The 27,067-nt window shown below is 44.3% G+C and overlaps 1 protein-coding gene and 1 long non-coding RNA gene across 4 annotated transcripts in view; one reads left to right on the top strand and one right to left on the bottom strand.

Moving 5' to 3' along the window:
• Positions 1 to 1,911, bottom strand: LOC111270241 (uncharacterized). The gene is made up of 2 exons (XR_002686215.2): positions 1,648 to 1,911; positions 1 to 912 (listed from the first exon to the last, which is right to left on the bottom strand). It is a non-coding gene; the product is annotated as an uncharacterized LOC111270241 (long non-coding RNA).
• A 155-nt stretch (positions 1,912 to 2,066) lies between these two features.
• The window catches only part of LOC111270240 (kinase suppressor of Ras 1), a 30,001-nt gene continuing 5,000 nt past the window's right edge, over positions 2,067 to 27,067 (top strand). Inside the window, exons 1-3 of one of the 3 annotated variants that reach the window (XM_022850365.2) lie at positions 2,067 to 2,157; positions 2,290 to 3,140; positions 3,378 to 5,443. In XM_022850365.2, the coding sequence (XP_022706100.1) occupies positions 5,364 to 5,443 (80 nt within the window). In that variant the 5' untranslated portion in view covers positions 2,067 to 2,157; positions 2,290 to 3,140; positions 3,378 to 5,363. Of the gene's footprint in view, positions 2,158 to 2,289; positions 3,141 to 3,377; positions 6,237 to 21,768; positions 21,905 to 27,067 lie in introns of those variants that run through there. The other 2 variants (XM_022850368.2, XM_022850370.2) reach the window with 2 other exon arrangements.

Raw genomic sequence — 27,067 nt, 5'->3', positions numbered from 1 at the left:
TTCTGTGCGGCGAGTATATGATTTTATTAATAATATTTACAGTCACAGTTCTACAACAGCGTAGCTACGAGCTTTATTCCAGACAATGCTCCAGTATAATCGTTAACAACATAGTCATAATATACTAGTTGGTGTGCATTCAGCTTACTTTATATGAAATGTATGTCTGAAATTTTCACTGAAAATATATGAACCGAAATCAACTACCTCAATCAAATTCGCTCATCCTACCAATACCATGAACTTTGTCATGAACTAGCAGGACGTCTAGCTTCTGTACCTCTTAAACATCTACATATATCTCATTGACGCTGCATAGAGCCTTTGAAGTACGGGCTGAGATGTTCAATTGAGAGTTGCGAATAATCTCGCAATGGCTGGTGTCGGTGATGGCTCGTGCTCCAGGACGTCCAAGGGCCTCCGTCGGCGCGTGGCGCTCGAAATCTTCCTTCTTCGCTGCTAGTTGATGGTCTTAACAGCGGCAATGGAATGAAGAGGATTTAGGTCGATGAGTTAACCTTCCTCACACGCGAGTAGGCCAAGAACGGCATAGGATGCGTGGCTTAGTACCGAGCGTGTGCTGAGTGTAAGGCGCAGAGTGTAGAGGCCACTACTCCATATACGAGCGAGTAGTGCCGATAGAACAGACGTGTGGCATATGGCGGCCCACCGCGTTGATGGTTTGGTTTGAGCCGCGTCTAGTCAGCGAAGTCTGCCCACTTCTCCGGGTTTTTTCGTCCGCTTTCGGCGATTGCTTTCGATGGTCGTGAAGGTCGCAGAGTTTGGCGAGCCTGCACGAGCACTTGCCGCCTTTATGTGTGCGGGTTCTTTGCTCGGTCACGGTAGACTCTAGAAACAGTAACGGGATAGGTTCCTGCTTCGAAGCGGGACCAGTTGGCTGCTCCAGAGAAACTTTCGTCAGTGACAGAGAAATCGCAATCTCAGGACAATAAGTACTTTTTAGCACCAACGACGCATGTATAGACATATATATATATATATATATATATATATACATATATATATACATGAATAGAGTAGAAAATGAGAAGTCTATGTAAATACAATGGACGACAACTTATCGCTCCTTCAATGAATGCTGAGTCGTGCAGCTGTTGAGAACAGAGCACATAAGTGAGCATAATTTGATCGCGCTACGGTCGTTGGCCTAGACGATTCAGTTGGCTTTGGGGGGTAATTAGAGGCAGTGTCAACGGGAGACAGCTAGGTAGATGGAAATACACTAATACGCCGTTATAACGGGATCGTAGCACGAAAAGTCCAGACTCATCTCTAAATATTGTTTTATTATGTAGTGCTTCAAAATACTTAAAATGACTCAATAGACACTGTGTAAATCTAAATTTGCAAATAAATCTTCTTAATAGAGCTTAGTTATTCTTATATCTAACCATTCTTGTTTTGCAATACTTCTGATAGCGTGAAAATATCTCACACATAGCTCAATAGCAGTCTTGATCAATACAAACAAAGCTGATGTAATAGACCAACTGAGCTGATGTTCAATGTAGCGACTGTATTTTTTAACTACCGTATTTTTGCGTCGCTTGATTTGTTACGATGCGAAATACTGTCATTATTTGATTAAACAAACATTAACGGTATTGTGTTTTCTGTTTTACGTACGTAAGCGGATCCGCTAACTCGAATCGAATAGCAGTCCAGCGTTTTCTAGCCATAACTCAATTGCACGTACAGAAGACGTACGATATGATGCGCAAAAGGGAACAATTCATTGTTGCACGTGCAAAGCTGTTGGTACCTCGAAGTAACGAGCGTGTGCCTTTACATACGGATTGTTTGGCTGGCACCACATATCGCAGCGACGTCGAACGTCAGTTACTCGACGACCCGTCGGCTGATGTGGGGGTAACAGTAGGTTTTGAGGAACCGCTCACTCTGATAGGGTTCGGATTTTATCTATGAGCTGCGCTTGTGAAACTATCTGCCTTTACCCTGCTCGCTTGTAATGAAAGCTCTTACAATAACTACCGCGAGATAGCACATTCATTACTGGAACCGTATAAAAACCCAGTCCGCAATAGTAAGACATTTCCCATGCGCTTGCGCGGAACGTCCGTCGAGCAAGCGAGCAACTCTATTGACAAAGTTCCTAAGCGGATTTCTAACCATATAGTAAGCGTTAGGCAGCACCGTTAATTTTATATGGCTTTGATATATATTCTATTCATATCGAGAATATTTCATATTGAGATCTGTGGTCAGCTTTATCGGTAACGTTAACGACAGCACGTTATTGTATTTTAGCACGGGACTGTGACGGCTTGGACTTTTCTAAAACGACACATGAACAAAAGCCCCCAGCTGCGACTGCGAACGTTTACATTTGCTTGTAACAGCCACCAATGAATCTTATATTACCTCGGGTCATCACTTATATGCCGACCTTCGATTCACCATGGGCGAGGTATCATTTGTCAAGCTAATTCGTAGGTCATCAACAGCGAAAGTCGCTCGGATAGAAGTACTTGTTGCCCGATCAACAGGTATCAAGCTTGTTAACTATCAGCAAAAAGCAGAATGCAAACCAGATAGTCGCCTTGCAAAAGTAGCACGTTCCTCTTTCCGGCAGCAGTCGCCGGCAGAATTCCAGATGCAACCGATCCAGGAGGAATGAAACAGCGTATCATCATTAAAGAGCCCAATATAGCTAATGCAAAGAGCTACAAAGAAGGCAGTGCAGTTCCATATCTACTTCTGAAGCATGGCCTGCCCTACTTCCAGTCGAGGATGCCATGAAATCCAACCAACGCTCATAAGATATTAGAATGTTCTAAGGATATGTTTGGTCGGGAGGATGAGATTAGAAGTCCGCCACTTCTCGCACCAAGACAGTCGTATGCTCTCGTCCCTGAACAGCATGTATGCAGTGACATTCTTCCCTCATCCGTCACGGCATGAGATTCTGGCAAACGTCGTTTGTAGAGCGCCAAAAAATGTCAGCCCCAGTAACTACGCAAGCGTTGCATCTTTCTGATAACGCTCCAAAAAGCGTTAGATCAGGCCATACCACGTAAAGGAGATCCCAAACAACGCCACCATCCAGTCGGATAACGTCAGTTCAAGACAAATGTCTACGTACTGCTTGCCAGAGCAAAGTAAGACTAGTTAATATATCTACTCGTTATCCGTAGAAATACTAAAGGGCAATAATAAATTACAGTCTACCTTAAAAGCAGGCATATGTCGATCTTTCCGAAGCATTTCAGTTTCAAGAAACATCGGGCCCGTTTGCTCTTTTAGGGGGGTTCTTCCCCTATCTGGAAAAAAACAAACTAAAATTTTGCGATGCTCATACAGTTAAACAGCAAACTTACAGGTTGTTTCATTCACAGAACGGGAGAAACGACCCGCGTTTTAGCCTGCGGAAACTACTTGTTGAAGAGAAATCCGCTTTGCGAGCTATATAAGCTTAAGTACAATGAAGCGATCGGCGGCGTAATATAGGAGAGGTTACAATGGCCAAGGGGCAATTCTTCTCGATAATTGAACAGGATCGAATATGCTCTATAGGAAGCCTGAAGGTTCTACTAGAACGCGGACCCGCTCGAGTTGCTGATTGGAGCCGCAGCTGTGAGTATCTGGCGAAGTATATCTTCGTTATGTAGGATGTTCCACTGACACAGTGTGTGGTGGATGTAAATATTATTTCCTCCTTTACTATAAACTGTATTGTCGATGAGTTGAGTGCGATACTATGAATATCCGAAGATAAGTATAGCAGCGACAATCAATGAAGAAAAGACCCAGCAGCATTCTATCTCGAATAGTAACTCTTTTAAACATTTATAAATTATAGTTATGATGATATAGTACGAATTGAGGAGTCGTATGTTTTACGACCTGGTGCTTGCGTTCGACGCGATCAAAAACGTTATCATCGTTGCCGCTATCAGATCAACCTATATAGTTAGCTGGTTGATAAATGAAGTGTATAAATGAGACGATCAACGGCAAGAAGCAGACATCCGTGTATTTTATAACAGTTACACTTGTATACATGCTAACTTAAACAGCTAATAAATTTTATATTAAATCAAAATAGCGGACAAAGTGTTTTCATTTAGACCAGTGAATGGTTCTACCTACATTTAAAATGACTTTTTTTTTTGTCTTCAAATGCGAGGGCGCCATTGCCTGTAACGACCGCACTCGTTTCTCTAACAGAAGAACGATGTACCAGAAGCAAATCCAAGGCACTATTCTATGGGACAAACAAATGCCCGTACAATATATAGCCAATACAATATATGGCGACGAAAATTCTAACTGGACATCAGATGCGCGTTAAACCGTCGATTCGCTAGATCACCTGTCGTGCGAAAGGCGTCTTCTAGCCTAGCTGGTCCGATCGGTCGATTCGTCCGCGCTTTCATCGGCTGATGCAGATCGGGTTCAAGCCCAACCTTTTCCATAGTCAAAGGACTAGATCTTATAGGCATGCTAGGCGCGGTAGCGTCAACGTTTTGGGTTCTCAGAACACATTAATAGGAACTGTCCGCCCTGTCTAGATGATCGAAGCTCGCTCGGTGCGTTATAGAACTCACCGATATTCTTCGGGACTGCCTTCTTGATTGATCAAGGGTGATGACTTCGGCCAACTTCAGTGAGGAATCTAAGTCAAACGCGGAAGTCTTCGCCTTCGGAGGTCGATTTGGTACCGATAGACTATCAAATGGATTCGTATCCGTCAGACGCATCCGAAGTTGAAGCATCTTCATAGGTACTTGTCCCCATCTCAAGGGTCGCTGTCAGCACCCGTACTTTTTTTGTACTTCGGAACGTCTACGAACTCAAGTTGCCTTGTTGTCACTGTCTCTGTTGTGGATTGTCGCGTGCTGTGCTGGAGTTCACTGACGCGTGACGTCGTAATGGGACCGACGTGTGCGCCATCTGCCGCTCACAAACGATCAACCTGGCTGCTGTGAAGTCACTGCTACTAACGCTGTTGCTTACGCATATGCTCATACACGCCGCCAACAAATTCTACGCAAAACAGCTGACTTCTCGGCAGAGAAGGGTCTCTTCAGCAAGAACAAGAAGAGCGACGGTAGAAAATCAGCAGAGAGAGGAAATGATGGACTTGCTCGACTACCAAGCCTGCCTGTAGAGAACGAAGCCGCACGTCATGCAGTATGGTCGTGTACTGATACCGATCGCTTGTAAAGTTTTTGCAGATAGCGAGTATGAAACTGCTTCTGATCTGTGATAGTCCCTTACCGTCTTTCTCATTATAGTTATTGCAGCAATCGACATCACGTCATATAGCATCGCATTGCTCGTGCACGTGTACATGGCTCTGTCTGGAAAAAACATTACTTATGCCGCAAAACCATCAGCGACCTTCAACCATGGCTGTGCACGATCTATGGTACAATAACTTCTCCGTCTCGATTCAACGGTAATGTTTTTGTATCAAGTGTATTGAATTCAGCATACTGTCATCTTGCCCTGAAGAACTGACGTTTCCTTGCAGATCTTAAACGATGAGAAGAGTCTTTTTTTGTCGGTTAGGTCCATTTAGGTTCGATGCATGTGGCGTAAACAAAACCGTATTTCAATGGCACACGTTTGATATATAAGTATAACGTGTGCAAATCAGTTGATCCGGCTCCTCACTAAACACTGATAACGGCCTTAATAATTGCGAGCAGATACTGATCACATGATCCTTCTGGTCTTTTTGATAAGCTCATATCTTTGCTGCGCGCGTATGTATTTGTTCGGGATCTACCAGTAACATGAAAAGCAAAGCAGAGTTCTTCTACATTAAACTGATTTGGGATATTGGCATACTACACGTGTTGCCACAAGACGGTATCAGATTCATATGATTGTAGACGCTCGACAGATGGAAGCTCTCATCAGTTCTGCAAAACAATTCCCGTGGTTTGGTGTCAGCTGATCAGAGAGATACGTGCATTTACTCGTCGAGAAAGGGGCTATGGGTAGGGCGAAGCTGTTGTGTAAAATGAAAATACTGAAAACTCCAAACGTTACGGCGATCAGCTGGGAACGAGCGAGCTTTACAAGCAGCCAAACTAACTGCCTTGGCCCAAACTAATTTTCTCAATGCTAATTGTTTCCAAGCTATAGAAAGCACCGTGGCAACTACACACGTTGGGCAAGAGCAGAGTTCTGTTAGCATCCGTTAAGTGATCTGGTACTTCTCTCAGGATCTGATATAGCTACAGGTATTTCTATAGAGACGACGAAACACGAATAGTAGAAAAGTCGTTCGTTTCAAGCTGTGTATTCGGGTAGAGAAAGATTAAGCGAGAGGAAACGTCTTGTATCACTATAAGTTCAGAGTTTGGACTTTGTCTGTATAATTCTGCTTTCCAGTATTCCAATCGTTCGATCGCCAAACTATTTTCAAAAAAAAAAATAGAAAAACGAATTATTCAACTGGAAAAATGCTGCATCCTAATAGACTTGATAATGCTTGATAGCAAGCAAGCCATTGATATAAATAGGTATTTACCTAATGATCGGCAAAATAGCTCTTGCCGCTACGCCGTGGTTGACTAAGTGTAATATGTTCGATGGGTCAATACGAAACGTGACAAACATTGATCCCATGTTTGAAGATGACGTTTTTTTTGTCTGTATTTTTATTTTATAATTGTCTGACATTTCGAAACGTTTTTGTTCTTACCCGAGATACACTTGTACTCTTTGATATCTGAGATCACTTACTCGGATATCGTCACTCGGGCTCTGAGCAGTGCACCATGACAAAACAGAAAATTCAAGTGGTTCATTGACATGGGTGCGAAGACAACTCACCGTATAAACAAACCTTGTGACTTGTAACGCTTCTACCACTAGAAGCTGCTGTCGCGGGAAGCTTGGAAATGAGTGTCTCGTAGAAGACTATCTGTGAAGGTAACTAACAAACAGTTGAAAGCCGCATCCAAAACTGCAAGACTGCGTACATTTAGCCACGCTGTAAGTAAACGTCTTACACTTGTTTAGCTCAATCAAATCAACATTAGGACAAATGAGTTCGACAAAATATCAACGAGGCTTAAAAGAAAAAGGCGTGAAAGCGCTTCACTCTATCGTTGTTCTTCGACCGGACTACGATTTGTGATGAAACATGGGCCCTCTTCGCTAATTGCCGGGGGTTACGTCAGTGAACAGGTGCAAGCTCAATTAGCAGGGCATGAACGGAAGGATTTTTAGCAAAAGCTTGGTCTGCTGGTCCAGTACCTGTGTTGTAGTAGATAGATATGAATAGCTTCATGAATTCTGGTTATTGTTGACAAGTTAAAAAGAAAAGCTTGCATTGGACAGCTAAGACAAGAGAGTCGAGTCACTCAGATCGCTTGACCTCACAATATAAAAACCAGGCTGACAAAAATGCAGGAGCGGACTTCCATTCGTATTAAGTAGCCACATATTGTCATGAAACGTTTCGACAACTTGAGTTACAGAAACGGTTTTTTACAACAGGGATAATATCCAAATACCAGAAGCTTATAAATAATACTTCGACCCAAAATAACTTTTTTTGTCATATCTCGTTTTATACTAAACGACCCAATTTGAATCAGACTTCATCATATTTACTGTGTAGGACTAAGGATAGCTTAAATAGATCATTCCATAGAAGCATAGACTAATAACAATATAATACCCGTGGAGGTCTGATAATGTTTTTCAGTTGCCTCTATAGAAGCTTCTCACTCAAGTTGATGAGCTTCATTTGATGCGCACTTTTTAACCTATTCCAACCCTACCAACGTGCGGTTATTGATAATTAGTTAAATGGACGTTTTACGTCTGCCACCTCCGGGCTGACTGTTGTTAACTGTCTACGTCCGAATTCGGACCTGGACCTATCCGTAAAGAAATTAGGCGAACGCTTAACCACCGTACGATGACGGGGACGACTGACGGTATCTGCAATTCTGCCGGTGTACCTAAATTTTTCCTCGAAAACGGAAACAAAGGTCACCAACATTCTAGGAAACGAATAAACATTGTTACAAATTTTACCAACTGTCGAAATAAGGCTGAAAATTATAAAACGTGATACTATATTGCGGATAGACAGACGCTCATTTTGTTCATGCGAGCTTAGATTGCGTCGGTGCCGAACTGTTGCACTTAGGTTCCTTCGTAGATGCAAGTTAGCTTGTAGTTCTGCTCAAGGATTGTCTTAGTGCAATACGAGTAATACTCAGTTCTCGTTTGCAAATTAACGATACGACGTGGATAAAACGATGACTACAAAGAAACCTCGCTAGGTACTGCCGCTTGATTAAGGTTCATCTTGGGGTTTTTACAACCTTCAAAAATACGAACACAGCGCCTTATACTGTACCGCGTACGTCGTTAGTCCTCTTCCGAAGGCATGACTCTCAGGCTTGTGGCCAGATCGAATTGGACTCAACCAATCAGATGCATTATAGGACAAATACAGGCTCGATCGCTCGTAGGGATTACTTGCAAGGAGTTCGATGTCCAACGTGAAGTAGTTGCTCTTGTATAGCATCTGTGGCAAGTCCATGCTTAAACCGCCTACAAGATTAATGAGCTTGATTTTTATGCCCTTTACATTATCTTGAATACGATTTAGCCTCCCTTGTATGTGTAGGGCCATCGCATCATATTCAGATATTCGATGAATTGCGCCGCATTTCTGCATTACTGCTATCATTAAAGTTAGGTTGGAACAACTGCTTCAGAATCTCAATCAGCGGAAGTCGTTTACTCACTGATTTATTTGTCAGATAGCATTCAACCACTTATCAACTACATGCGTGTGTAAGAACTTGGCACAGAAAACTTCATACGTCGATGAAAGCATATTTTCTTCCCGTGTAGATACTTACTTAACTGGAAGCTTACTTGTAACATTGATAGCTTTTGTACTCTTCCAGAAACGTGTTAGCGGGTTGTATTCTTCAGATGACCGCACCATCGCGGCTTATGACCGCGCTGAAAACATATAATGGCCAAAATAATTTTTGTTTTCTACTGTCGTCATACAGATACGATAATTTTCTGTGACTAAACGTTGACAGGTTAGGTAACGACCGTAAACAACGAACTACAAGACAAGCGAACTCTTGGCCATCGAACGACCATTGGCTTTTAACTGTCGATTTTCGTAGCAGCAGCTATCACTGCCGTTGCGGCTGGTACCGCTGCTGCTCGATACGGCACATAGCTGTGACCTTACGGGCCGCTAGCCTAGGATCTGGAGGTCCGTTAGGTTTTTTCCGCTAGGCAAGGACGAAACAGGCTAAGAAATCTTTGTAGATACTGAGTGCCGACACGTGTCGTTTATGCAGACACAAGACCGGCAGATCTTGTCGTCGTTGTTGCTGACGCAGCTTCGCCTTTTTAGGCTAGTTCGCCGATCGCCGTTTGGGTGAGTTACGAATACATTTAGCGTAGCGTCGTGTGCCAGATGCTTTCTTTGCTCCGGTCCATTGTAGGCTGAGAACACCGGAGCAGAGAACCAGCGTCATCGTTGATGTGCGCCATGTGGTTTGAAACCGGCGTGAAGTAATTACTTTTGAGGCGATGAGATGCAAGCTCTCCATCATACGCCTTCACCACTTCACAAAAACGCACAGTCGGTCATACGAGACGACATACAATTCAAGTACTGCTAACGTTTCCCCCTACCTGGCCATTTTAATTGCATGAAGTCCTGTCTCCCGTCTGCTTATCATTGTCGCCTATTTTGAGAATCTGCTTGGTTAGATGTTTTAGTCCTGTTTACTTTTGATGTGCTTATTTGGAGCATGTTAGCATTTTTAGCCTGATTTCGCCTTTAAAAGTTTTCGTACCGATGGGTCGTTCTCGTTTGCGCCTAATCGCTACGTTTCGTAATCTGTTCTGACAGCTCTTCCCTCAGAAGACACACACTCGCATTCGGCTGCATCGTTAAGACACATCTGGAAGGAGACAGTCACATGAATCGAGGTTGTCTGGAGAACGGCGCAGTTCAGTTTCAGCCTTCTGGAGTACAACCCCATTCAAGGTGTGTACGAGTGCGGATCGTTCCGTACCGGCAAACCACGAGCTCATTGAGTAAATCCTTCGCGGGTCCGTGCGTATCTGTTGATGCCTGCATGTGTGCTCGCAATATCTTTCCGCAAATGTCTTCTGCGTCTTAGAACTGACTCGTGGTGGTCGTAGTAGCAGCAGCAGCACTCTACCGGCACAATTCGTAAGACGCCGCTCGCGACAGGCTTCTCATTCTTCTTAAAGGTGATCGTAGCGGGCCCACGTTGGAAGGAGTGACACCTTAGACAAACAACAGGCCGATGTTGGCAGGCATTTGCGCCGGAGTCTGACGACGGGTAGAAAGAGATGGGCCCCTCAGGGACGAGACTGGGGTGCTAGAGCTGGCGGTGCTGCTACTGCTACCGTAGATCGGTTGTTAGCTGAATTCGGCTAAAGGCGGCTGCAACAAAAAGACCAGAGAGTCAATTGAGACAACGACGAGAGACGCGAGACATCGTGAGTGAATGAATAAAAGGAAAAGAGAGGTCTGAGGTTGCTGCGCCATCAACTGCTGCAGCCACGAGCACCTCCGAGTGATAGTAGAGATCAGCCGACAAGAGTAAACTTCGTAGCGGTCGAGGCCCTTCTGTCGGTGGCAAGTGGGATCAGTATCCTATTTGCTACTGGGGTTTGGTGTGCCCATGGCGAAACGAATAAAGGCGCCAAAATTTTAAGCGCCAATCGCCGACGGCGTTTTTTTTGAAAAGGCTTGCAAACTGAGCAGAACGGCGTTGTTTGAGTAAGGGCGCTCGGCAACTGGCGACCCCCATAGATGACTGTTGCTAGGTTGATTCCAGAGACCGCCGTAGTCGCACTGGATTTTTTTGGCCTTAAACCAGCAAGTAACTGGGTTAGATCGTCGCTCAGATCTGTTGGTATCATAGAACAGGCAATTTTTTCAGCCTAATTCCAATATAACTGGAGGGTATTTAACATGGCGACGGTGTGGGATAGCATAATAACGATAATTACGGCGATATCAACACTTTCAACTAAGTTAAGACATGCTGCTTTATTAAATTAAAGTCAATTTTAGTTATTTCCTACATACAGTTTAAAAATACAGTTTAAAAAATAACAATAAACACATTCTTTCTCAGTCGTTATCACCACTCCTACGGATTTAAGCTGATAAGGCTGATGACGCTAATAAGGCGTAGGTTAGGCAATTTTCAGGTCTAAACCGAGGGCTACCTATGCCAAACCAAGCACGCACGCTTCATTATTTTCTAGTTAGCGGCACCCTAGATCCTAGCGTTGCGTTGCGTTGCACGAGAAGCGTCAATAGTTTCAGAATAGAGCCATCGACGTCTTGTTGCATCATCGCTCTCATCGAAGCTTTACAGTGTGTACTGTGATGTGGCTGGCTATGAATGGAAACAGCCGTAGTTACCGTCCTATTTGATTTTTGGCAATATGCCACCTTGACTATATGCACAGGATTCACTAGATGAATTCGCTGACAACAGGACATGCAGGCCGACTCGCCAACTATTGTCGTCGTCAAATTGAACTCATAGTCATATTGCGTAACATGCACTGCACCGGATTGCTGTTCCTGTGAGCTTCTGCTCCGTGACGAGGGGTGATGTCCTTACATAAAAACGCTCTCGCTCATTTTATTAACTTGTCTATCGCTATCATTGCTGGTTCGACTCATGTTCTTCGATTCGAATGGGACACGCGCGATCGTCACAGGGTCAGCGATTCGACCTTATGACGACCGCGTGTTAAGCTTCCAAGAAGCAGTATAGCAAAAAGAAAATAGCGAGAGAAAAATTTGCGATCGACAGAGCTTTGAACTCAATCGATGCTTTTCGAACCTCGTAATTGTGCCGACGGCTACTACCACTGTCGGAGTGCTCCACCGCTGAGCTGTAGCGTGAGCTACGACGTGCCTTTGGTCCGTTCTTCGATGAGTGCACGCGGTTTCACGAGCAGCACCCTTTGCTGGTCAGTTGGGTCACCATAACCGACGACAACAAAAGAAAAAGACAAAAGAGGGTGACTTGCATCTTTCAGATCAGTAAATAGCCAACACTACATCGAGAGTCGGAGATTGGAACAGAAGAGGAACTGAACATAGTCTGATTGCGATCAAGTTCGGTAACTCGTCTGTAACCTCTGGTGAACGGGAGGCGAAACGTTGGCCAGCGCTATGGACGATGACCTCAGAGGTCAGCACTATTTAAGGCCGAGGCGCAACCCCGACAATGTCCACGTTTTACTTCTCCTACAGAACGAGTGCAACGGACTATCGAAGTTCATCATTGTCGCTGCTCTTATGAGTCTCTCACTTTTGTAGCTTAACATCACTGGGCTGTATTATAATAGCACATTGTGTAGCCGTCATAGGATATCATCTGGTGGACCTTTTTTCGAGATATCCACCCGCTTTAGGACTTTCTCTCAAATCTGTTGTGAGTCCTCGTAACTAATCACAAACTTACACCATATACTCGTGCATAGAGCGTTAAGGAACCGGTCGGCTGGGGATAGTCAACCAGCCAGACATCCACCGTCTATCGCTATTACCGATTCTGCGGCAAGTAATACCGGTAGCCGTAACATTAGGCCCGACTGTAATCCCAGCTAGAGCACGCCACGCGCCTGGTGAGCACATGTAATTTGTCGCTTCTATGCGCCCGCCGTATGCGACAAAGAAATAATGGCACGAACCAGGGGCTGAAGGGGTCAATGGAGAAAAAGAAAGACGTAACAACTACCTTTCGCATATATATATATATATATATATATATATATATATATATATATATACATGTACGAATTGATGCATGTGACTGTATATGTAAATGTATGTGCAGTCGATGAATAGAGATCAAAAACGGCACTGGCGGTAGCAGCAGCGCTGACGGCTGGCCCGTGCCGCCTTCGTCGCATCTGCCGAACTTCTGGCGTCTGCTGGCGAACCCAACTGGTTCTACTGGGTTAACTCGAAACGAATGGATTCGCGTCCAGTACATATTCTAGCCTTAACAGATCGATAGATTCAAGGAGATGATTCTCCTGGAGACCCGTTAGGAACATCTGCCGCACCCGCGCGTTCAGACGGCATATCATATATTAGTAGATCAAAAGGGGATGGTGTCAGCTTCGTGCACCTCTGCTTGGTCTCGGAAAGGGGTTCAAGAGGCTTTCGACAGGGTTGTTCGTTACTTCACCTGCCCTCGGACAACAGCAGCTTCGAAATTTGTTCGCGAAAATGAGAATTGAACTCAAGGTGGACTTTACCTTTGAAATGATGGAAGAACCCGTGAAAGACAGCTATTGCAATACTCAAGGGTGCGGACGCGACGCGAAGGCAAAGCTTGCTTCGTTAGGTAAACAGCATTTGTGAGCTTAAGATTACCTTTTTTTCCAAGTTGCCAGTGCAGCGCGTACTATTTCCTCCTCATATAAGAACATATATTACAGTTATAAATCTATTTGTTCGTGAAAATTACCTATCACATGTTTATATAGACATATATGTAAGCAAATTTCGCCTAGATTTTGTGAGGCAGAAATAAAGATATTTCGTTAAATTTTTTCATTATGAAATAGCGGTTTATATGAAGAGGCTGCTGCCGGTCTTTCCGCGACTAATGCTACGGAATCTTTTTTAAGGTAGCATTTTCCAGACATGGTTCCGATTGCTTCATAGTTGCTCGCCTCAAGCATCTGTGCATTATTTAGATTCTGTGTTCCGCAAGTTAGAAATAAACATACCAGAAACAGCGTAACATGCTACCTTCAGATAGACTATACAAGTATACGATTATGCGATTTAAAAATAGTCGTTATTTCACACATGTTGCTTAGCCATAAGAATGCTATGCACGACGATTTCTGTTACCCCAAATTATTCTAGACAGCTTAGGTGCCCCCAGGGGCTAGTACTCTAATTTGCTGTTCTTCGAGTGACTATTAGAAGTGACTTTTTCGTTCTAAGCTCTTCGGTGCAACATGTGGAGACCTCAGCAGTATCGTGCGTTTGCCCTAGACATTGTCTGAATAACTGCCAGCATCATCATAGTATACTCCACGTAATAAGGGCCCGCCAGACATCTGATGGTCCCTCAACACCGCTAACAGGCTACATACACAGTACACATACATGTTTCTAACGACAACAGCAATCGATCGGCTCGAGTCGCGCAAAGGCTCACGACAAACCGTTTCGCTTCGCCTGCTCATTAAGAGAGGCTCCTCATAAGCAGTCGTCACCGGTCACTCGTCGTGCGTCACCGCGAAATCAACGCCACTTTCTTCTATTCTCAGGGAACACCAGACGCTAACCCTGGTGCAAATTGCTAGCCCACCAGATGCCCCATGTGCGGGGTGCAGACGGCGGCTTCATGACGAGAGCGACTTCTGGCGCGCAGTCGTGCCAGCGACGTGTGCCGGCTTTATGATGGGCCATACAGCTAGCCTGATGGTTGCCGCCTGTCGGTCTTCATTCCAACGAACATCACAAGTTGCCGCTCTTTTTTTCTCTTCCCATCTCACTGTCCATACCTAGTGTCTAGCTAGGCCAATCGTCGTGGCGTAGTTTGGCCTTTGCGTACATTTACTTGTATCTATGCCCGTTGCTGGTGTCGTCTTCTGGCCGCGCAGTGGCGACGACGGCGGCTGGCCACGATCCACAGCAGAAGGAGCGCCTCCAGCTCGCCATCAACAGCGACAACCAGTGAAAGACGTTGCGCTGCTGTTGCTGATAACAACAATGATGATGACGACGATGGCTCCGCGCTGTTAGTCGTTTCTAATGCCTCGAGTGAACTAGCATATGTATATGTGTGTATGCAGCTCGACAACGTCGACTTGCTAGGACCGTGCTCCAGGTTAAAGCCCCTGGCCGCCTAACCAGCGCCAATCGGCAGCTGGTCGACGGTATGGCGCGTGCAGGCGGTCGAGGCGCCTCATCCACTCCTGGGCGAGGCAACAAGCAAGCCGAGGTCGTCCGCCTGTTCATCTGCCCGTTTGTCTGAACCCCACCAGTCCAATGTAACTCGCTGTGTCTAAGTCCGTTGAAGAACGCCTGGTGTTCCTTCTGCGTGGTACTGTTGATTGCTGCCACTGATGTTGCTGCTACTGATGTCGACATCAGCTCAGTTGTGCCTTAACAGGCGCTCGCCACGCGCCCGTCCCAGTGTTGCCCCCATAGATCGTTTCATTGTCGCCTACCGAATATAATGGGCCTGGACGTCAATTTGCTAAAAACGACTCCTACTATTCACAGGCAGGCCTAACGAATTCTGCACTAGACGCAGCACAAGTGCCAGAGCCCTATGAGAATAGGAAAACGCCGTGATAAAAGTCGAGCATCTGAGCCGCCCGCAGCAGCGCCAGCAGAGGGTGAATGTTAATTGTTTTTTGACACTAGCCGACGTACAGGGCCAATGACACTCTTCAAAATACCACCACGACGCGAAAAGATGCCGGTTTATCGTTCTACGTGCGCGAATTCGTCCTCAATGATAACGACGGCCTTCAATATAACCTTTTGTTGTGGAAGTGATCCGGAACGGACACCGGAGAAAAAGTTCCAATAAAATAGTCTGATAAAGATCTCTGTTATATTCCCTGCGTTTCGCTTTCCCTTTTTTTTCGAAAAAGAAGATCGCCACGAACATATGGTGGGGCTCACTGGCTTGACTATGCAGGTGTCGCTCCTCAAGAACACTGTGTTTACTTGCCAAAACGTACTGATAAAAGGTTTCGATTGGCAAGCAGCCTAGGTGAGCCTATCATGATAGTAGCTGGTTTGTCCAGTTGTGCGGCAGGCTGAAAAAATAGGCATTTTTCATGATGGCAATATTGGCGTATCGATGTCTTCGCATAGTTTGTTACCCTTTTGATAGAAGCTCTCGAAGAAAGCTGCTATTCATGTTACAGTCATTAGTTAGTTTTCTTCTGTACGTATCCTGAGAGACACTAAAGGACTGCGTAGTCAATATATAAAATCTTCAGTCGTATAGAACGTCTTTGCAAAACCTTATTAAGAAAATTGTTTTAGGTTCATCTACTTCACCCATATCTTGTTTACGGTCTGCTTATATAGTGATGCTCAAATTGTCAATAGATTTAATTTGATTAGTCGAAACTCAGCTTCAACTACTTCTGTATATATATCCGTATTGATAAGTATTTACCTATGTTCACACGTATATTATTCGGAATTTTGATGCTTGATGTGGACTTATTAGGCTATCTATGTTCTAAGCCTTAATAATAATCTTCACAAATAATATTGCAGCCTTTGAAAATGAGTTTTGTGAACGATTTACTTTTTAAACTATATTCATTAAATAAAGTAAACATTTCCATAACATGACAATGGCAGCTAAAGGCACCGTCAGTACGTTATATACAGGAAACGGCAAATTCAAAACTTGGATGCGAAGCTTTTATCGAAACGTCTGCAGGTAACTACTGAATTCTTCACACAGAGTTTCGCCTTTGACCTGGACAACTGGCGACCACCTTTCATCGGCCGGTAACACTGTTTACGAGGATCTTGGATAAGAAATATAGCTCAAATATTGAGAAACATGCAGCTAAGTGGAAAGTAAATTTAGACATAACAAAAAAAAGAAGTTTGGCTTTTTTCAAAGGCAGGATGAACCAACAGTTGAGGCTTCAAGCTTTTGAAGTGTATCGTAGCTGAACAATTTGATTAATATGTTTAAGACGGATGCCGGAAGACGCTCAACCGGTGTAACTTCGATAAAACATGGAGGGGGGAAGGCATGGTCACTAAGCAAAGAACTACTACCTTACCTTAAGCTGCTGCCAGAACGATATCTAGCACCGAAGCGCATCCACAATGGCAATAAGTAATTTTATGTCATTATTTTATTTATTCAAAAAAAAAGTACATGGTAACGGTATGCACAATAGCTGCCATGATCCGTAAGCTTTCAAACGGAGACAAAATCTGCTAGAAGAAATCGTAATTTCTTGCAGCAGACTTTGTACTTTCTACTTGTCGTGCATTCTAAACAAGTCTTGCTGCTCTGTTTTTTGAAAACGGTTAAATAGTCCAAATCAAAGGAGTTTTGACACCTATGAGCATCTTCCCAATGCATACACAGATATGAGACACCCCATATATAGCGGCGTTAGCGCAATCTGAACGATGTCGCCGTTTACAAGTGATACCAACTCGTGCAGTCACCGAGGCTTGATTTGGTATCGTCGTAAAGACCGGTAGCCACATCAATGATAACCAATGACAAAATTCATATAATAGTTTTGAGGCTCTCGGAAAAAATTTGTCATCGTAGCCTTTTTTTTTTTCATTCTCACCGACTAGGATAATATCGGCTAGAAGCTCCTGAAAGTCCAACTTAACAGTGTACTCTCTATAGCTAGTTTGACTCCAGTTTATTCTTGTCCGCCTCTATTAAACACGGGTGTTTGGCGCATGCGAGAGTATCCACCGTTTTTATCTATTACTGGGTCATTTTTCTTGGTTGCCCAGGTATCTTATTGCTCGGCGTGCTTCTAGCCAGCCATTCTCGTTGTATCACTTCTTTGCACCTTGGCCCTAAGACCGCCGCTGGCAGACTACTCGAACGCGACCATCAGAAGGTCATGTCTTAACATTGAACACTGGCATTCACCTGGTTAGAAGTTTGCTAGAAAACGGTGTAGAGGAGAATAGGAATAGATAATGCTCGAGATTATTGGCGATTTAGAGTGAGACAGAATGAAAGACAGAGAAAAAGCTAAAGAAAGATCTGTACCATATGCCCCTCGGCAAGTGCGCCTCACTTTTCGGTACAATACCATCGTTTCTTGCGTTACCGGTGTGAGTGTCAGTCTGCAGAGTGCTGCTATCGTCGCTGCTGCTGCTGTCATTGTAGGCGGACGAGCCGTAGTAATGTATCCAGTTGTGGGGGATAGGGATATCGAACCCCGCCATACATCCTCCGAATTTTGGACCGAGTGGCGTGCGCAGGCCACGCTCCTCCGCCTGACTCCTATCGTTACTGTTGTTGTCGCTGCTGCTGACATGTCTGTAGTCTTTGGGCTAGGTCACAAGCGAACCAGGCGTCAAGCAATCGACTCAGCAAAACAAACGCCGCAAACTCACCCACTATACTGCTGTCGGTGCATGGCCTGACTTCTGCATGTGTGACTGTATGTGGTGCATTTGTGTGCCTGACCGTATGGATGCATGAGTGTAGGACACGGTCCAGGCTTAGACATCACGGCTGTTTCATTTTCTTCTATCGTCTGGCTGGCAAAGCAGTAGGCAGGACACCAGCTGTTAGGCCGGTGCCGCGCTAACACAGCATTCAGCCGGCGTTGAGCGTTCTGGATTCAACGAATAGTTCACCTCAAATGTCTCCGTTTCTCCACCTACACACCTCACACATGGACCTATTTGCTGCGTATTCTGCTCGTTCTATCCTCACACACACAGGTTTCTGTACTATGTTTAATGCTGGTTCAAGCTAGAGCCAACCAACTACTACTACAGCCAGTACTGCATAAGACTGGTTCAGGACGAACCAAAGGCCGATAGGCTACTATATCAGTGTGAAACGCGGGAAGCACCAAGTCGTTCGTGTAGAGAGTGCACTCTTGCAACTCTGTAGTTCGCTAACTGTGTAGAGGCAAGGAGAAGATATGGCCTCAGCGCAGACAGTATAGGTCGCTGGTTTAACGTTAAAAAGAATAAGCTGTCACCTCGAAGGAACCAGCTACGTACACTGGGTAGCGTGCGCCACGCTTAGAAACAATTGGATCACCGCTTAATCCAATACTTCAAGTATCGGCACTGCTAAGTATGGCTGCAACATGCGACTCTGGCCCACGCTGGCATGCCAATTCGGCACGAAACAGTGCTTTAATTTAGGTTTTGTATGCTGATCAAACGACTGCTACGACTTGTGGTGTTGTATACTGATATCTAAACACTCTATGGATGGCTCTCGTCCAGATGCCGCCCAATATTACCGTTTACCACTGCACCAGGTTTGCGCAGATGAAAATTCGCTCTACCTGAATCTAAGCGCCCTTCGTTCTTTCTCTGCTTGCTTGTATCTGGCTGTTCTGTCTCGATAGCTGCGTAGACACAAGCGATCGTCGATTCTACGGCATCTATTGGATTGCTAGTTTACGGATGTCGGCTGGCGTCCGAGACCTTCACGAGTAGTCGTATCAACATTAAACAGACGGGCAGGCAGATGGATAGGCTGTGTCACACCGCCAAGGCACAGCAAAGGTCTACGGAGACGAAGCAGAAGAAGTCTGATCAACATAGGGGCTGCTGCAGCAGCGCCGCCACAAGAAACGACAACAGCAGAAGTGTGGCGCGCGCGACGCATCGTCACCGAACAGCTGTCCACCTTTAAACCGTTGTGTAGTGGCACACGTTGCTGCGCGACTATAACAACAAGACTATCATCAGTGCTCTGCCGGCGACCCAGCAGGCCAGAAACCGACAACGCGCTAGCCCTCAGCACCGTCGTCGGCTGGCGCATCAGAAGAATCAGCAGAAGAAGTAAGAGACGTCGTTAACGCAGGACAGACCGCGGAGAGATATTGGGAACGACGATCAGCGGGAGGACGGGCGATGTAGAACAGGCCGACGTTCTAAGGAGACCTACGGCCGTTTCGTACTGCTGCTAGTGAATAGTAAGTAGCTCAGTGGCCGTTCGTAGCAAAAAAAAAGGGAAATACAGGAGTAATAATGAGCGCGATCTACAGCGGCACACGACCACGAATGGCGGCGTATTATTCCCGCTATTGGCGCTGATGGCGTGCGCCAACACCGCAGATGGCGCTGTATCAAGCACGATGAGAACTTCGTATCGTAAATGTATCTATTAGAGATGCAAAGCATTGTCACGGCATCGGCGGAGGGGTAAAGTGGGACAGTTGAACGAATCGAGCTATTGAAACTGTGACCTTTTTACTTCGGTCGTTACCATAGGTATTTTGTTGTTGCTATCTAATTCTCGCAATCACAGTTAGATCCGATTAGGCACCAATTAAAAATCGATAAGATCATTCCAAGAACGCGTTCCACAGGCGCTAAGAAAATGCAGCACATAACTTACGTTGAAAATGTAATTAAATGAATTTCGATATCTGTTTTTATACTTAACTGATCTACTATTTGCGGCGTACAAGTAAATGAAGGGCGAAATTTCGTAAACAATGTAATAATCACACTGTGAAACGCATGACACCGAATCGAAGTTAAGATGTCAGTGTTAGGCTGAGAAAACGCGACAAATTGCTTTATGAAAGCGATAAGACTACATTTGTCTAAATGGGGCGTATCATAGAATAGTGGACACGACTGGAATAGAAAGTCATACTTAAATTAATTGCTATTGTGCTTACCGTGTGCTACTTAATTGCAAGTCCTCTAAGTTAGCCGGCCTTCACGCAGTGAGTATCTTCACAAACTACTGGATTATGTTCGAGCAATAAGCACTCGCTTTGATCGATGTCCAGCAGTAGAATTCTATTTTGTTACTGCCAATAGCAGTAACAAAATGACCTAGCCCTAGGCTCTGAAAGTTCACTCGTTGAGTTGTCAACTTAGGCTTAGAAAGCTATCAATGGCGTTGTTACGTTTAAGTCGTCTACCTTCATTATGATTGTTCTTTTCCTTTCTTCCTTGAGCGATGGCTTTGTCTGAGCAGGGTCTACAGTTAGACAGCCAGATAGAGATCGGGACAAAGCCTCCGCTTCGAATCTTGTCAAAATCGAACAATTCCTTAATAATCATTACCTTGTATAAACGCTACGATGTAACAATATAAATATTTCGCACATTATGACGCAATAAGCGGTATGCTTCAGTCGCTCGTTTCGATCGTCGAAGCTGACGTGAATCCAAAATGCTGCCATTTGATTCGTCATTAAACCTTGTGCCGGTTAACTTTCTATCATCGATACTGGCTCGTTATTTAAAAAATGCACATCGATTGTATAATTTTCGAAAAATTATATAATCGTACTACAAGAAAAAGAAATACTATATATACTTAACGCTACGATTCTGATGTATTTAAATAACCATATTCACGCGGACTCTTAGATATATTATCCACATAGAAGTAAAATTTCCTACACAAAACTCACTTTACCACCAAAGCTTGCTAGAGAAATCAGGGTAATAGTAATAATATTAGTATTTTTATATACGGTTATTCATGCTAATTTTAGAACTGCTGTGATATGCACTTTAATGAACCGAGGGAGACCGCTGCCCACATTTAGCTGACCCGAGCCCAGCAAAAAATTTCTCTCAACGAATCGAGATGCTATGCATATTTCTAAAGCCGAAACTGGGTTTTCAGGGTAAAAAGGCGCACAAATAACGACAGCCATTGGAACTTTATCGTTTTTTTATTTATGGCATTTGTTTGCAAATATGGCGGCCACCAGCACTGGCCGTGTCGGTAAATTATCACGGTAATATTTTTGATTTAGTGGTGTATTTTTCCAAAAGTGTATACGGCTACTAACCAGCGTATTGGCTTTGGTAGCTCTGGACAAGGCGAGCTGAATTAAAGATAACCAAGGAAAATACCGAGGACCGAAAATTCACTTCGTTTTTGTTTTTGCCTAAAGCTCCCTATCCCGACGGGTCAAAACAATGCCACCACATCGTCTAGTAACATAGCAGCCATCCACATTTCCCTATGCACTCATAGATTATTTTCTCCGTGTGATTTTCAGTTTTGTAGTCTAATTTAATACAACTACTGCTGTTATATATCTGATAGTTGTTGTGATTACCATTTTTCTATTCAAAATTGAGCCATTTTATAACTAGCCGCAGTAGCAAGCTCCATCTACGGTAAGTACCAAGTTCATAGCGATATCTATTCAACGTCTGAAAATGCGTCATACTCTAACAGTAACTTAATGAAAAAGATCAATAATTAAGAGGTTGTTAGTTTTCATTTGCTATAGGTCTTTAAGTTAGATGTAAATTTTCGCAGTTCTACGCTGACGTCTTAGGAACGGAGTCAATACATCGGTTTAAGCCGACAGCACTTACCTAGTATCACAAAAGCGTGTTACAGATATGTAGACCGATTAAGTGAAAATACACCCCATACCCATACTGTCGTTTATTAACGTACTATCAGGACTCTGGCCAAATTAACGTTGGGTTGTTTGGTAAAAACACAAATGTGTTACCAAAAGAACTATGCCATTATCGTCTACTCTGTAACTGTCACTATTCTAAAAGATGCTGTAACAGATCTCTGCGCAGTTAATCAGGTCTACAATGATCAAGCAAGTAATATCTCGAGATCAAATGCCAATAGCTGGCGGTAACCTTTTTTTAAGCCATTCAGTCCAGTCGTCTGTTAGCTCATGGCCGAGAAGCTCATTGCCGCTATTTCTTAAGAACAAAAACGTGGCTCAATCTACATGTATAGCAGATCTTTCATTGACTCACTGACTGACCGAACCCCCATCTTCAATTTCTACCTATAATATGTGTGCCAAAAACCAAACTTATTACGCCTTCTCAGCCTGTGCCTGCGATCGTATGCAACGGGTTCGCCGATCCGAAGCGGTCAAGATCAGAAGGTCCCGCTTAAGGACTTGTCAGGAAGGCCAGACAACACTTTCTAACCCCAGAGCTCTTTATAAACAAGATAAAAAAAATCGTTAGCGGAGACTACTAAATCAACAAAGGGGACTTGAGAAGCTGATAGAACTGGCCGGGTAGAAACGATTGCTACGCAATCGAAGGAGACGGCTCCAAAAAGGTGCGAACTGATTAACACCTGCAGCTGAACGTAATGGAGCTGCCGAATCAGTCATAGACGCCATGGGCTCTTGTGGCCGGCTTGCGTCCACCAGCCAGCCGAAGACAAGAGACGATAATGCGAAGCGTCTCAATTGCTGTCGTTTGATTAGAGAACGAGAAGTTCTCCGACCCACTGAAGAAGCTAGCAGTCGAAAATGATGAGATTTGTGGTCGGTAGCGTTCGAGTACCCGCGAACGACTTAAATATGCCATTGCTGAGGTTCTGCTGAGAAGAGGACCTTGATTCGTACGACACGCTCATACAGTAGCTACCTAAAATTTCGTAAAAATAAACAATACTTTGCAGTTTGCGGCAATATTTGGCATTGACTTTTGTTGCAATGAGTGGTCGATTCCACGTAGCCCCGACTAGTCAAATCTGAGTGGAATATTATTGTAGCTTAAGGAGATGTCGTCATATCTATATCATGAAAGCCGGAGGTGAAGATCGACGACCTGTTTAACGAGAAAGAGTGAATTTGTGGTAATGTATTTGAAGCTATATGGCACTTCAGCGCTTTATCAGTGAGGTGTATTACTGAATACCACTAAAAGGCCTTCGGATAGTCAAAGATAACGGGATGTTTGTTTAATAATACATGAAGCAGAAATCTAAGATTGGCAGATGCATCAAAGTGTGTTAATTCATACTTTGCATGGCATGCCTAAGCTGGCGAACCAATTGCTAGGCAGACACGGTTAGGGCCAAAGCTTCTTTTAAGACTCGACACGGACCCATTTAGAGAGGGTTTCAGAGTCACGGTTTCAGAGTCTGAGCAAAACTGGCATGTGTTATCTATGATTTTTATTTCTACTCGACGTATCTATGGATTATTGCATTATCATGCACCCATATAACCATGCCAACTTTCTCTCATGTATATAAGAGAGACAGGTAAACTCATGGTTACTTACTATGGTATATGCTATAGCGTGTTAGCACTATTCTGCTGACGCAGACGTTAAGCGGATATTATAATTTTATCAGAAACCATTTTTTGCTGTGGTTGTTATTATCGACGTGGCTAAACGTCCGCCTCAAACTTCTGCGGCACTCTTCCTGCACAGTGTCATCGCGTGCCCATCGGTTCGAATAATCGTGTCGGCAAATCAATCTCGCCGATGATCGATGCGCAGATGGATTCTTCTGACATCAGTGCAGCGCCAAAATAGCAGTGGTAACATAAACGCCGAGATTCGGTTCGATGTCGCGTCGCAAAGAAGAACGAAGCACGGCATCAAAGAACTCAGCGAAAAGGAAAACCAAAGCAAAATGCATAAAAGAAGAGAAGGCAGGCAGGCAGGCAAGTAAGCAAGCAGACCGGCCCGACGGTCGGCCGACCGGTAGGCCGCTATCCAGGACCTTATGCTATCATGCTAGTGCTGTGATGAACATCGGCGAGAAAGCGGCATGGACGGTGAAAGTTGACGATGCCTTTGGCCATAGCTTCTATAGCTCGTCGACATACAACAAAGCACTCCTCGGTGATTGAACTAGCCCGAGGGAGGCACCTTCGGTATTTTTAGAGATAAAGCTAAATCTACTTCCACCTAGCTATGTATAGCTGACCTCAAAGAAGCGTCTGGAAGTGTCCCAACCGTGATCAGTCGTGTGGCAGAACTTCGCGACCCTGTGATGTTGTTTTACTTCTACGAAAAAACAGACCATCGAAAACGAATCTCAGCTTTAGTCTGACTTCCAGTAGTACCGTGGGTGCTATCTATTCGGAATCACTGAGTGTTATGGAAAATATCTGGGTGCGTCTGGGTGCGCACGCCAGGTAGATGGATGTTTGGATAAGGTGTCAGTAGGTCAAAACATGAGGACATTTGTCCATTTGACAGTGACCGAAGAACTCTATTTAGCTGAAATCATATGAAAAATATGTAGGTAAAAGGGAATTAGTGAAATAACGCAAGTTAGAACGACCTTGTGTCAATAGCAAGGGCAAAGCCAGCTACACGATAATTCATTTGAAACAAGTATGCCAGGAATCATCTGCTGCATCAAAATGTGATATATAGCCAAGTATATGAAAGATTGGCTATAGACCTAAGTAACGCTAGTACTTGACACCGAGACATTCGAACTTGCTCTATTCAACGAAATATTCGTTTGTTAAGCATTGAAGCTCCTTATTTATCAGGTACGAAACACAAAGCGGACCGAAAGCGTTCGTTAGATAGAACGATGAACATTTAAAAAAATTTCTCTAGAAGTTTTACTGACTGCATCGGTCTTTTCTGTACGTCGAGGGCCTTTGTTGTTGCATTGCCTTTGACATATTTTCAAGCTGAAACAATCACACGACATCGCATTAGGAACCCAATCGTGGACTCTCGGTCAATCTATATATTTGCAGAATAAGTACGTGTGTGTTAGCCGTGCTTACATAAGATAAATACGTGAAACGGTACGAACGGTAACGCACGCAATGGTAACTCGCAACAGGGTCTGTATTTTGGTATGAGTGCTGCCCGTAGTATGGGCGTCTTTGACGTATTTCTTCAAAGCCCACCCCACTTTGATGAAAAGGGGCGGCCACTTTTTGCGCTAGCAAGCCACGGATGGACGTGACAGGAGCAATCATAATAATCATCGCCATAACCATCATAGGCTAAGCCGGTTAGCGATCCAGACGAACCATCTACCGTTACATACCCACAACATGTTTAACCGCCCACGGATTTTTTGCGCGCACGCCGCCGCCGCCGCCGCCGCCGTCGCCGCTGCTGCTGCTGCTCATCATCTGTGGCTGCCAGACGAGAGGACCTGCGACCAGTCAGTCTGTTACATATATTCACAGACGTCCGATATAAAAGCGAAAACCACGCGTATCTCGATACAGACCGAAGACTACCTACTACTTAACGACTCGACCACCACTGCCACCTTTAAGTGTGCTCTTCCTTACAAGCGCCACTTCTTCCACCCTTCTACAACTCCAGCTAGGACCGGAATGAGACGGCGCTCCGATCGTTCGCTTGTTGTTGATACGACCGTTTGCCCGAACTGCTTCTTCGTTGGCTCGGCTGGTCTCCACGACTCTAAAAACAATGGCTCGTGTATTATAATGCGCAAGCAAAGCTATCGACGGAAGGGGCCCCATGTGCGGGAGCATCGGGAAGCCAGGAAAAGGAACTAGCCAAAAGAGACACATTGGTCTGCTTCGATGAAGCAATTTCTTCTCGACGAAATACTGATACGCCCCCTGTTGTCTCAGATACTGCTGATGATGACAATGATCATGTTGTTGGTTAACGTGAAAATAATCAGGCAAGGGGATCAATTAGCTGCCAATAGAACAGAAGTCATATTGATCGCTGAGCCGATTTTTGCTCTGGCATGGTTAAGAAGACCTGTACCTAAACTGAATTAAGATAGAAGGTAGTAATGAATAACGCTAGGTCCTAATTGCAAATTTATCGTTATTAAGTATATGAATTGACATTTCGAGATGCTGTCTGTGTCGAGTATCGTCAAAAGATGAAGAATCACGGTCGATAGTTCTCTTTCAGTTTGGCTTGAGTTTGACCAACGGCCTATTTCTGCACTAGTCTGTATATGTGTTTCCTCCATTACAATTTAAACAATTAGAGATTAATGTTAAAGTAAATGTATGTGTGTACGGCGGGACTATTTCTACTAGTCACTGGCACGCGGTATCGTTGTGAGCGGTAATACGGAACTTTTCCTTTTCATTGTTTATATTAAGTTTGTAAACCAAAAAATTTGTTCGCGACTCTTGATTATCGATAGGAATGAGATGGTAATAATATAAAATGCATTTTGAGTAGAGCTTTCGTGTCCGCCGTTGCCACTACTGCTGCGGCGACAATGCAACTACTGGCATTTATTCAGTATCGACATCTTTGGACGCGCTCGTCGTGGAGCGTACCCTCTGTTTACGGTATACGTATTGCTATTGTAAATTTAGTAAATCTCGTCCATCCATCTGTCTATCACTAATCTACTTGTGGTATAGAGCGACCGGTCGTCGGCGTAATGTTTCAGGCGGCAAATAAGATTAACTAGAGACAAATTATAGTTATATAGGCAGGAAATTGCCAGTATTAATTGAGGCCATATCTTATTAATTGTTCGGAACAAACAAAAAGCCATTCGGCAATGATCACAGGTCAGATGCAAGATAGTGCTACCTTTTTTTTGTCCTTTGGTGAGCTATGACAATG

The sequence above is a fragment of the Varroa jacobsoni genome, unplaced genomic scaffold, assembly GCF_002532875.2.
Source record: "Varroa jacobsoni isolate VJ856 unplaced genomic scaffold, vjacob_1.0 scaffold_1457, whole genome shotgun sequence".
NCBI lineage: Eukaryota > Metazoa > Arthropoda > Arachnida > Mesostigmata > Varroidae > Varroa > Varroa jacobsoni.
Note: the sequence above shows the minus strand (reverse complement) of the source record. Positions and strands in the feature narration are given on the sequence as shown.